The sequence below is a fragment of the Triticum dicoccoides genome, chromosome 3B (genome assembly GCF_002162155.2).
Source record: "Triticum dicoccoides isolate Atlit2015 ecotype Zavitan chromosome 3B, WEW_v2.0, whole genome shotgun sequence".
Lineage (NCBI taxonomy): Eukaryota > Viridiplantae > Streptophyta > Magnoliopsida > Poales > Poaceae > Triticum > Triticum dicoccoides.
Window position 1 is genome coordinate 547,272,067 of NC_041385.1, and position 12,917 is coordinate 547,284,983.

The 12,917-nt window shown below is 42.7% G+C and overlaps 2 protein-coding genes across 2 annotated transcripts in view; one reads left to right on the forward strand and one right to left on the reverse strand.

Annotated features, from left to right (window-relative positions):
* The window catches only part of LOC119277008 (50S ribosomal subunit assembly factor BipA-like), a 20,406-nt gene extending 16,775 nt beyond the window's left edge, over positions 1-3,631 (forward strand). Inside the window, exon 19 of the mRNA XM_037558204.1 lies at positions 3,119-3,631. Within this exon, the coding sequence (XP_037414101.1) occupies positions 3,119-3,202 (84 nt within the window). The 3' untranslated portion in view covers positions 3,203-3,631. The remainder of the gene's footprint in view (positions 1-3,118) is intronic.
* A 1,035-nt stretch (positions 3,632-4,666) lies between these two features.
* LOC119277009 (28 kDa heat- and acid-stable phosphoprotein-like) lies at positions 4,667-10,239 on the reverse strand. The gene is made up of 8 exons (XM_037558205.1): positions 10,016-10,239; positions 9,235-9,272; positions 8,868-8,948; positions 8,699-8,782; positions 8,398-8,432; positions 7,764-7,849; positions 7,397-7,462; positions 4,667-4,970 (listed from the first exon to the last, which is right to left on the reverse strand). Exons 1-8 carry the CDS (start codon positions 10,080-10,082, stop codon positions 4,936-4,938), a joined length of 492 nt encoding a protein of 163 aa, XP_037414102.1. The 5' UTR covers positions 10,083-10,239; the 3' UTR covers positions 4,667-4,935.
* Between the last annotated feature and the right edge of the window lie 2,678 nt (positions 10,240-12,917).

A 12,917-nucleotide genomic window follows, 5' to 3' on the forward strand; every position in this document is an offset into this window, starting at 1 on the left:
TAGAATTAGAGCTCTGCCATTGAGTTGGACGACTCCTTTGATGATACCAACAAACGTTTTGTTTGGTGAATACATGAGTAGAGTCTTGAGGTTAGGGAGGCTTTAAAAAAGATGAACCCTGATTTTCAGCCTCATTTTTTGGTCAAAGAAGATGCCTGAAGAATGAAGGCAGATTATACTGTACCAGTCTTCAAGAATAAGAGGGATGTTCAAAGTTGTATTGATTACCATGGAATTAAGCAGGTGAGCCATACAATGAAGTGTGACCAAAAATCAGTTTGGTTTCATGTCTTGGAGGTCAACCATGGAAGCTATTTTCTTGGTACGACAACTTATGGACAGGAAGGACCTTCGTATGGTGTTCATTGACTTGGAAAAGGCCTGCGATAAGATACCGCAGACTGTCATGTGATGGGCCTCGGAGAAACACAAAGCCCCAACAAAGTACATTACCCTCATCAAGGAAATGTACGATAATGCTGCGACACTGATGACTTTCCAATTAAAATAGGATTGCACCAAGGGTCAGCTTGAGCCCTTAACATTTTGCTTTGGTGATGAGTGATGTCATAAGGGATATACAAGGGGATATCACATGGTCTTTGCGGGTGATGTGCTGTTAGTTGGCGATAGTCAGTGTTAGTTGGCGATAGTCAGACGGGGTTAATAGAAAGAATCAAAAGTTTTAGGCTTAGTTGAACTAAAACCGAGTACATGAGGTGCAGTTTTAGTACTACTAGGCATGAGCATAGGCGGAAGGATAAAGCGTTCTAATAATGTTAAGAGATGTCAAGGTAGAACAAACTTGACATGTCAAGAGAGGTCCGTAAAGAGAGACTTGAAGGACAGGAATATCACCAAAGAACTAGCCATGGACAGTGATATGTGGAAGTTAGCTATCCACGTGCCAGAACCATGACTAGGTTTCGAGATCTTATGGGTTTTCAACTCTAGCCTACCCGAACTTGTTTGGGACTAAAACTCTTAAAGGCTCCGTTGTTGTGGATTCGCCGTCCAATGAAGTTTTAAATGTATATACTTTTTGTGGCATATTACATATGTTCTGTATGTAACATATGAGGTCCCAACTCCCAAGGGATATACAAGGAGATATCCCATGGTGTACGTTCTTTGCGGGTGATGTGGTGCTAGTCGATGATAGTCGGACGGGGGTCAATAGGAAGTTAGAGCTATCGAGATAAACCTTGGAATCGAAAGGTTTTAGACTTAGTAGAACTAAAACCGAGTACACGAGGTGCGGTTTCAGTACTACTAGTCAGGAGGAGTTGGAGGAGGTTAGCCTTGATGGGCAGGTGGTGCCTCAGAAGGACACCTTCTGATATTTGGGGCCAATGTTGTAGAAGGATGGGGATATTGATGAAGATGTGAACCATCGAATCAAAGCGGGATGAATGAAGTGGTGCCAAGCTTCTTGCATTCTCTGTGACAAGAGAGTGCCACAAAAGCTAAAAGGCAAGTTCTATAGGACGACGCTTCGACCTGCAATGTTGTATGGTGCTGAGTGTTGGTCAACTAAAAGACGACATGTTCAACAGTTAAATGTGGCTGAGATGCGCATGTTGAGATGGATGTGTGGCCACACGAGGAAGGACCAAGTCTGGAATGATGATATACAAGATAGAGTTGGGCTAGCACCGATTGATGAGAAGCTTGTCCAACATCGTCTGAGATGGTTTGGGCATATTCAGCGCATGCCTCCAGAAGCTCCCGTGCATAGCGGGTGGCTAAAGCGTGCTGATAATGTCAAGAGAGTTAGTGGTAGACCATGCTTGACTTGGGAGCAGGGGTGGGCATTCGGTACAAACCGAAAGTTTGGTTTATACCGTTCGGTTAATTCTTAATTTCGGATAACAAAATCAAAAACCAAAAATAACAGTCAAAAACAACTAACCGAAAATTCGGTTAACCGACCAATTCGGTTCGGTTTTCAGTTTAAACCGACTGATTGCAGCGTTGCTGAGAAGCTACAGCGAGCGCTTCATCCAGGAGCTGGTCACCTTGTCCCTGAAGTGTAGCTAACCGATGTGGGACTAAATAAATAACACTCCACCCGCTGCACACTCTATCAGCCAAAGCAAATACTATTTGGGCCATGCAATTAAGTAAACGGGCCAAATCACACCAGCTGGGCCTTCTTACGCTATGTGGCTGCATGCACGCGCGCTGCCCTGAGCAGTTGCATGCGAGAGGTGCTGTCTCAAAAGAAAAATCTAGCGAGACGTGCGGACGTGGGGGTGCCTCGCATTGGAATTACATGGAGTTCGGCTTGGCATTTGGTGAGATGTGCGGCCGCGCGGGAGGCCTGTACTAGAATTGCGTGCACTTAGGTTTTTTCCTTCGGTTATCGGTTAACTATCGAACCGACCGATTTTACTTCGGTTATTAAACATAGAAACCAAATTTGAATATAGCAGCATCAAAAACCAAAAATTCAGTTTTTTCGGTTTTGGTATCGGTTTGGTGTTCGGTTTGTCAGTTTTTATGGCCACCCCTACTTGGGAGGAGTCCGTAAAGAGAGATCTGAAGGACTGAAGCATCACCAAATAACTAGCCATGGATAGGGGTACGTGGAAGCTTGCTATCCATGTGCCATAACCATGAGTTGGTCGCGAGGCCTTGTGGGTTTCATCTCTAGCCTAGCACAACTTGTTTGTGACTAGAGGCTTTGTTGTTGTTGGCATATTACATATGTTTTGTTAGTCAAATTGACGACCTAAAAATCTGTACCTACTTACAAAGTAGTCTGGGAGCATGTTTTAAAAGTAACTTTCTATTGAATCAGGGAACTATACTTTGTGTACCTAAAAAATGTAAGAAAATATAGTTTGTATATTATACAATATTGGCGAGTCAGTGTGGGGGCATTGAAATCCAAAATAATTCTGCTAATGTGTTGGGGTGCTGATTAATCCAAACAGAAAATATGGTTTTAGTTGGGATAACAATATACCAATCTGTTTCTTAAAGAAAATGAGTTATTGTCTAGCTGGTTTTCCATTTGTGCGTACTATTATTCCAGTTTCATCCTGAAAGCAAATTTTTATATTATGCTGCTTTATATAATTATATTGAGTTGTTGGCATTTGAACCTGATCAGGTTACTCCCAAGGTCATACGGCTTAGGAAGAAATATCTGGACGCCAACAAACGCAAGATGATGAAAAACAAAATCATGCAGTGAAGTTCCAAACTTCCAGTGACATCTACCTAGTACTGCTGAAGCCACCGCTAGTATTGTGCTATCCTCCAAAATTCATGTCTGGTTTTTGCATACAAGGTCCATCCAGTTTCTACACACAGCAGTGGGAGGATTGTTTCGTAGGACGCTAGCGATGAATAAGCCCAAGGTTGAGCTGCTGTTGTAACCAAACAGAGTGGGTTTGAGTTAGAATTACCTCGTGAAGGTATAGCATTGTAGCTATCTATAGCTTTTCTTTATAGTGAATTTTGGGAACACACAAATATTACCCTGCAAGGGTATAGTGCTCTTTTGGCAGTTTGAGAAGGTAGTCTGGTTGAATTGGCTGCTTTTGTTGACACATTTGGAAACGTCTTGTGAGAAATTAAAGCAAATAAAATCTCACGCTAACTATAGCATTCACTCTGACAATGTTGTTACTATGTTTGTCATTACAATGAATTATGATGTTTCATTTTTGCTACTCCCTTCATTCCTTTTTTATGTCAAACTTTCACTTGTAATTTTGGTCAACAAAATATGGATTATATGTCATAAAAACTGTATCATTGGAAAGTTATTTCAAATGTGCACCTAATTCGTTTGGAGTTCTATAAATCGAAAATCAAAATTTTCAAGTTTCAAAAAATTTGAAAACAATCCACATGTGCATATAGATGTATTCAAGTAAAAAAACACATGTGAAGTTTAATGATTTTGTTATTTTTGGTTACCTCGTACGTATTGCATGTAAATTTTACACATGTTGATTTTTTTCAGAATTCTTGAAAATACATTTTTTTTAAAGAAAATAGGAGCTTCAAAATGCCATACTCCGTGCTGAAACTAAGATTTGGAGGACAGATTCACAAATATATATACTCCAGTAAACACTATTCTTTTCAAAAATATTATTTCGTATACCTCCAAATTTTCTGAAAACAAATACACGTGTAGTATGTGGTTATGAATTATTGTCGTCAATATATATTTTCATATGTGGCGTATCAAAACATATAAATACATAAATCAAAATGGTCTCCTATTTGTTGTATTTGGGTCAAAAATGAGAAGAAAAAAATTTATGCATGGAAAAATGAGATGTTAAGGCATGTAGTGTCCGTGCAGCATCCTTAATTGAAGCAGTGGCACGAGGTTGCCCGTTGGCTGCGGCACTGGCGATGTTAATTGAGATGCTAAGGCATGTAGTGTCTTATCTCAAGTCATGCATGTAATTTTAAGATGACAAAAGAATATGTCTACAATGTGCTATATTTTTGTTTTATCTTTAAGATGACAAGTCTATTCTTTTGATTTCTCTCTCCTATATCTCAGCATTTATCCTATGTGGCACCCCTAAGATAGCACCATTGTACATGCTCGTAATGAATGCGCTGACCACACCTGCCATCACATCACATCACATATGCTTCTGCTCATACAGCCACGTATCAGCTCGGGCCTCCAAACACATCAAATTTCAACAGTTATTTTCCATACCAATTTTTGAGTGAAAGCAAATCTCACATAAGCTGATCTCACGAAATGTGTACCCTGCCAAGCTCAAGTTTACAGCAAGCCACGCCGACAGGACTACTTTACACTTGTCAATGCACGGTTTTTATGGAAATGTAGATGATGGAATAGAGACCAGGGTTTAAATATACTAAAATGCATAGAAATAAATATCCAGCCAACACAGCTCAGCTTAGCTCATGCCTCCACCACCTTGGCAGTTATTTGCGCGCTTCGGTCTTCCTCTGTTCTTTAGCTGCAAACAACAGGATATGATTCAGTGCGCAACTCATAAGATTCTCGAACTAAAGAATGTGATACTGTTTACAAAATTTTAGGGAAATGAAAATACGAACACTTTGTTGCGCATAAGAGACAAAATGATGTTAGTGCAAAGTACTCGCTCCGTCCGGAATTAGTTGCCACTCAAACGGATGTATCTAGACTTCCGTTTGAACGGCAACTAATTCTGGACGGAGGACGTGGTACAAATGGAGAGCCTCCCAAAAGATTCCCTTTCTTTTTCTCCCCGTGCTCCAAACGACTCTCCAAAATATTCTACTCGCCTATATTTATTAGTCTATTACCGTTTCTAACTACTTTTCAATAGATGTTATGCGAAGGTCACATAGTACTATTTGGCAGGTAGTCGTTCAGAGTTTGGTTGGTGTTACACTGCCTAGGAAAAATTGATGTCTGGCCTGAGCCTGAGAACTGGGTAGACAACACCGGAAAGTCAGCTCAGAAGCACACAACCCGGAACAAGCCGCCTTTCCCCTTTCCCCTTGCTCCCACGAGAGGTGAAGAGGGAGAAGGCTTCGTTTCCACCGTCGAAAGCCGGAGAGCCCGGCAGTTCCTCTTCCCTCTGGCGGCGGGGGGGAGGGGAACCCCGGCGCTTCGTTCCCAGTGTGTAGATAGGTTAGGTTTAGGATTTGGTCGAGGCAACGCTCTGGTGACGACGGTGTCTCATCAGCCTTTGGGGTAGATTCCTGCCGCTCTGTTTGGGCGGTGAGTTTAGGTTCTACCTCGCCGCCACGTGCGCGGTGACGGGGATCGTTTGCTCAGGTGTTGCTTACTCCGGCGCCGTCAGCGAAGATGGGAGAGATGTGTACTGGAGATCTGGCCGACACGCGGTGTTGGCCCGTGCGGTAAGACGAGGCTCGGTGTCGGGTTTGTGGTCTGCGGCATGGGGCTTCGGTGGTCTCCTTCGTCGTGGTCGGACGGAGACGACGGAGTCGAGGACCGGCAAGCGTGGGGAGGATCCCCGGCCGACCGCTTCTTTGGCTCACAAAGCGGCTTCGACTGCAATGGCGTCTCTCCGGTTCAAGGTTGGATGGCGACTCGTCCGCTTCCTTGACGACACTCCGACGGCGGTACGGATCAGCGTGGAGTGTTGGTGTTTTTGCATTTTGGCCCCCCGGGCTTTACTTATTTTTCTTGGGGCCTTTCTGCTGTGTTTCTGGCCCTTTCAAGTGAGTGCTGCATGTATGCTGTGTTTACTACTCGGGTAATGAACACGTGATTTCTCCTAAAAAAAAGGACTGGGTAGACAAGTGTGTGGCTCATGACCTAGCCAGATTATTAAGCATTCTAATACGAGGTAATGCCACTGTACAGTTTAGTCCATGTGAAGATAAAAAGTGCAGAAAAGTGACCCCTAAACTTGGCTTTCAGGATCAGTTTAGTCCGAAGTGAGGAATGTTAGAGAATCTCGTCCACAATGGCATGCTGCCAAGTGCACATACACCACATGTGTGAGGAAGCCAACGCCTCTTCCAGGCCTGGCTAATTTGCAGAGAAAAAAAAAGCAAAATGTATGCAATTCCTGTCAAAAGGCTCCCAATTTCGTCACCACCTCCAAAACCCCCCAATCGCCAAATCCCTAGCTTCCGAAATTCCACTTTATGCAATCCTAGGGCCCAAATCCCTCTCTACATCTCGTGCACAATAGCAGCGGCGACTTAGGTGCGACGACGGCAGCATGCGAACAGAGCATCATGGCGCTAGCCTCTCCCTCTCCGATACTCATGTGTGCGTTGATAGTAGTAATGACAGTAGGTTCTAGGCGAATCACTATTGGAAAGGTAGGTGATTGACGGTTGTTCATAGGCGACTCCCTCTTCGGTGGTCTATGACAGCTCTAGCGTGCAGATTTCTTCTTAGTATCATCTTGATTCGGGGGTTATTTGTTGGGTTCTAATTGTCTAATTTTCACACTCGATTGAGCCATATAGGACTGCTGCTACCTTGAGGAAGACAAGGGAAGAGGGGTGGAATCGTCTGGTCATGGAGACTGCAAAAAATGTCAGGGTACTAAATGCAAAAATTACATGGTGACCAGACGCTTCAGCTTCCTCCCTGTGTGCTTTCTGTCCATCATGGCATGCAATGCTAGTTTTCAAAAGTGCAGCTCCCTCCCTACCTCTGAACCATACAGAACTAAGTACCCATTCACAACTCCTATTCCGTCACAAATCCCAAACTGCAGACCCCGTTATAGATAAAGAAGTTGGAGCTATTCAAAGGTATTAAAATGCCTTTTAGCAAAAAATATCGAAGGAACAAATACTCCAGCATGGGAAACTGATGAAACAGGTAGAGGTCAAAGATTATGTGAATACGATATGTAGGGCAATGATGCTGAGCTTAACATGAACAATAGACAAATATCAAGGGGCATACCAGCTTTCTCCTCTTCGCGTTTCTTTGCAGCATCTGCTCTTTGCTGCCTTATTAAAGCAAGACGTTCTGCATTCGCAAAACAATAGTTATGGCAATCTGCAACTTCCACGAATGCTTCAATATTGAATGTATGCAGGGCTTTAAAAAGTTGATGATTATATATGATTGGGCAGTAGCTGTGAGTTCACTGCTGCTGATATCAATACTCTATTCACTCAGTTCATTCACAAAACGCTACTCTCCTTATTGTGGTGTATGTTTCTATATGAGTCCAATCTTGTAGCAGTGCATGTGAAGTGTACATATATAACCATGGCCAAGAGACGCCAAGAGAAGATAGGTAAGCACAACATGGAAAAAATCTCACCCAAATCTTTCTTCGCCTGTTCTGTTTTCCCTTGCTCCTGAAGCTTCATATAGCGCTCATGAGATTTTTGTTTCTCAATCTCCTCTCTAAAAATAAACATGATAGCAGTGTGTCAGCAGAGTTGATGAAACGGTTTTTTTATAACAATGAAATGGGGCAGATCACAATGGTACGAACTTCGACATAATAGGTGTTGTGTTCTTTCCACTCACACACATACTCTCTCTCTTACAGTTTTACACGGAACTGTTTACCATGAAGACCATCTCTACAGAAAGGTGAGTGCCAACAAAGTGACTAGAGACTAGAACAAATCTGAGATGTGCTACCTATAGACTCATGAGAACTTGCAAACCAGTGGGAATGATGTATAGAAGGTAATATGCTGACCACTAATATGTACCACCACATAGGTTTTGTTTATCTACTGATTCATCATATTGGTTTTTTTTTTGGCACCATTTGCCCAGAGGTTACAGTTAATGTTTCTCCATTTCTCAAGGTAGACACAGAAGCAGTGCACGAGCATTTGCAGCGAGATATGATACAAAAACAGAGTGTAAGACAGAAAACATGAAATAACCATCGCATTTCACAAATAGGAAAATAGCACAAGCTGATATAAGACAAGTACCTCTCACGCCTCGAGAGTTCAGTTGTCTTTCCAAGCTGAAACGTGCAAGCTTGGTTAGTTGGAGATATGTATGGCAATATTTTGTATCAACGTGTAAAGAAGATTTTAAAGCTCGTAAAGAGCTCCACTTCACTTTTCCTGATTGAAAATAGCTGGGCAACGCCATTTGTATGACAACATAGAAAAGGCAATGTAGGAAAAGACGAGGAAACTTAATACTATCACCAGTGTGGCATGGTATTTTATGATATTTAGCTACCAACAGTAAAGTCATAAATGCTTCTGGTTGTAACACACTTACATCAGCTTCTTTGGCTTTTATATTCTTTGCTTTCACCAGGTTTGGATTTTCGATTTGAATAACACCTTCAGTTCCTTTATGTTTCTGGAATATTATAAACTGAATCAGATTGGTAAACAATGAATCATGCACATGAACATGTACTTCCAAATGGATAAGTGCATACAACCTTCTCTTCACCGTCGTCTTCGGATTCTTCCTCCTCAGATTCTTCTACTTCTTCCTCTTCCTCTTCTGCTTCAGCTACATTCTATATTAAAAAATATAAATCGATGATCAGAAAGGAGTATATCATGATCACATTTGCATTAAAGTAAACACTTCATCTATATGCACTTAGAAACTCTTGATATTTTTCCCAAATGATTATGAAATCGGCTGTAACAATTGAAAAAAAAACTACACAATCAGATTAGCAAATATAGCACCTCAGTAGCTATATGTTATAATCAGAAGTTTATAATACAAGCACAACAAAGGCATAGGTAGCCTAATATTATGTTGATGAAATTAATTCAATTTCGGAAGGTGCAAACCTTCTTAAACGAGCGTGGACGCCCAGAAGTTCCAGAAGCTGCATTTAAAATATCAAATGTAAGTCAAAGCTACACACGAAAGAATAGCAAAAGTAAAATTGCCAAATACAAATGACTCAATAGTCACTGAGATGCAAACAAGTATATAAGAAGGCACCCAAAAAATGTTTTGTACAGGTATGCAAACAAATTCAAATGTAGCATGTGTCCTGCATAATGCCTCGAAAACGCTTACTCGTCTGAGACTAGATAAATACATGGTGCTATTGATTTCTCACTGCTTTTAAACTTCACAAATAAACTTTTCTGTGAAGCTCTGATAAGAGTGAAAGTGAATGGAAACTCCATTAACAAATCAAGGGAAGAAGCAAATGAAGTTCTCCAGCCATGTGATGGAGAAAGCATCAAAACCTTAGGGGGAAAATACGCAAAATGTGTAGTCTATGAGCATCCAGACCAAACAAAAACGTTAACACTAAAGACGCACGGGATAGATCAAAGAACACCCCATCGTCGACAACCCATAGCATCATGTAATCAAATCGTTTTATGTTAAGCCGTGCCTCCTAGCAAAACCAAGCATGTTGACGTCACCACGAGCTACCCTTATCCTACCGGAACACCGCAACCAAGCGAAAGAAGAAGAAAAGCCTCCTCGCCGCAACATCAGATCAAGCAGTCGCCTCAACAACGGCGGCAGACAAAGCCGACGAGCTGGCACTGAATTTGACTACGACGGGACCGAACGGAATCGAGGAGAAGCGAGGGCTCAGTTCGTTACCGATCTCCTCCGGGGTGGAGAAGTTGCGGCGGCCGGTTGGCTTGCCCTTGAACTTGCCCCTGCCCATGGTGGCGGCGGCGGCGGCGGCGGACGAGGGGAGAGGGAGAGAGGCGTGTGGAGGAGAGAGGGGACGGGAAGCGGGGGTCGCCTAGTCTGTACGCTGGATGGGAATCGGGAAACCCTACTGTCACGACCGCCCTTTTACAGTGGTGGGCTGGGATGGGAATGAGATTCAGTGCAGAAATGGCCAATTGGGGAATTCGGGGGTTGGGACTTTTGGGGTGTGACCCGGGTGCGACCGCTCCACGGGAGGAAAAAAAAAGGTTTGTGAAATGAAATAAAGACTTAAAAAGTCGGAAATGTTAAAAGTCAGATGGCGGATTTTTAGGCATGCCGGATTGAACGTTTTCCGTGACAATTTATATTGATGTGAGGGTAACCAATTTAGTTTACAAGTACAGTAATTTCCCAAAAGATAAATTTCGAAAAACAGTCTTTCTCTTGTTTTGGTCTTTGCGGCTATTTGGGTGACCAGAAAGAGCCTCGCTATGACATTTTTTCTGATCCTTGTTCGACACTACATATCAAATTGTCTACGGATGAAACAGCAATGCAACACGCCTCACTGAATCTCGCATCGTAATAGGGATGGCACCATGAAATGACGTACGTGCAATAGTTCAGGGCGAGCAATGACTTTCAAGGGTGGCGGTGTCTCGGTCTAGGGCCTCTTACCATGTCGATTCCTGGTCTGGTGGGCCGAGCTGAGGCCCCATAGGTCGGTTACATCTTGGGCCACGTTAAGCGACCCATGGAGGATTATACGAAGACTCCAGAAGAGTTGATGTATAAGCCAGAGATACCGAGGTCGTGGAGGACTCTACCTCCACCGACGTAGCCAACTAGGAACTGTAACCATAGAACCCCCGCTATGCTATATAAGTTGGGGGTCGGGCTCGTCGATAGACACATTACAATCCCTTGGTATTCACCTATACTTTGTACACACCTCAATCGCAATATACACGAGCAGGAGTAGGTATAATCTCCACCGTGAGAGCCTGAACCTGGTTAAAACCTTACTTCCTGTTACCATCCAACCCAATCACCCGGCTAAGATACCCTACCAAGGGATCTGATGGATCTAGCTCTGACCGTAGGCTGGCATTCGTTGGGTTCAAAGCCTCTGTAGAAAAACATTTTTGTTTTTCACGTGCCGAAGGGGAGTACGACCCAGGGTACAAGCGATATTGGTCGGCATTCGCTCTGGGAGTCTCGAACGCATGCAAAGCGCGAAGTACGAGTGCCGGTAAGACCACGTGTTCTCATATTGTTTGTCGTCTTTCGTGCTAACACAACGATTTGGTGCAGATTTGATCGATTTCGTTTGGTTTGTTTCTTAATCTTTTTCAACCATCCTTATCTCATGAAATCCTACGGCCTAACCCTCTTATATACCGCTCCAAGGCCTTCCTTCTCACACATAACAAAACAAATCTCTCTAACCCTTTGTCAAGTTTGTGTGCAGAGAAGCCATGGTGCGTTCATGGGATGATTAGTAAACTTCTTCTCGGGAAGAGGAGAACCGTGAGCTTGAAGGCCACAATCCACCACTTGGGATGAAGAGAGAGGGAGGGAGAGAGAGAGAGAGAGAGAGGCCATGGCGCATGGAGAGCGGTGATTCCTTATCTGAAGAAGAAACATATGATGTAATATTCGAAGATACAGAGGAAGAAGAGGAGGAGACCAACGAGAAATTGGGTGAGATTTCGTTTGAATTGAGTTTTCCCTTTGAGATTTCATTTTATCGGATTGAATACTTTTATGGATTTGAGAGCACTTGATTTATGTCTTGCTATGAATACCCGTGGTGACAATGGGGTATCATATTGATTCACTTGATATATTTTTTGGCACTCAACTCATGGATTCCCGAGGTGACATTGGGGTAATCTATGCAGAGGGGTTGATGCATGTTCTCGTCTTTATTTCTCCGGTAGGAATCTTGGGGCACTCTTTGAGGTTCTTTGTGTTGGATTGGGTATTTTGAATCTGAATTGTTTTGATGCATATCGTATAATCAACTCGTGGAAAGTCGCGGTGACATTGGAGTATCTAGGTAACATTAGAGTTTGTTTGATGTGTATCATATGGTGTTATTTTAGTACAAACTCTTGGTTAGATCGATCGGAAAGAATAGCTCGTTGTTATTTTAGTACGAACTCTAGGATAGATTGATCGAAAAGAATAGCTTTGAGGTGGTTTCGTACCCTACAAACAATTTCTTCTTATGTTCTCCGCTGGATAAGACCTTTGGAGTGATTCTTCACCGCACGTTGAGGCATGGTTATATGATCCAATTAGATTAGCATTGTTGAGAGTTTGCACTAGCAAAAGTACGGACCCTAGGCCTCATTTTCAAGCATTGCAATACCGTTTGTGCTCTGTTTTATCAATTGCTACCTTGCTATTTTTCATTGTCCTTATTACAAAAAACAATATCTACTATCATTACTACATTTGTATCACCATCTCTTCGCCGAACTAGTGCACCTATATAATTTACCATTCTATTTGGTGTGTTGGGGACACAATAGAATTTTTATTATTTGGTTGCAGGGTTGTTTGAGAGAGACCATCTTCATCCTATGCCTCCCACGGATTGATAAACCTTAGGTCATCCACTTGAGGGAAAATTGCTACTGTCCTATAAAACTCTGCGCTTGGAGGCCCAACACGAGTCTACAAGAATAAAGTTGTGTAGTAGACATCACCTTGCTATCAAACTATATATTACCGACAATTTTAGTGCCTGCAGAAAATACCTTGCTAAAAACCGCTTGTCATTTCCTTTTGCTCCTTGTTGGGTTCGACACTTACCGAAAGGACTATGATTGATCCC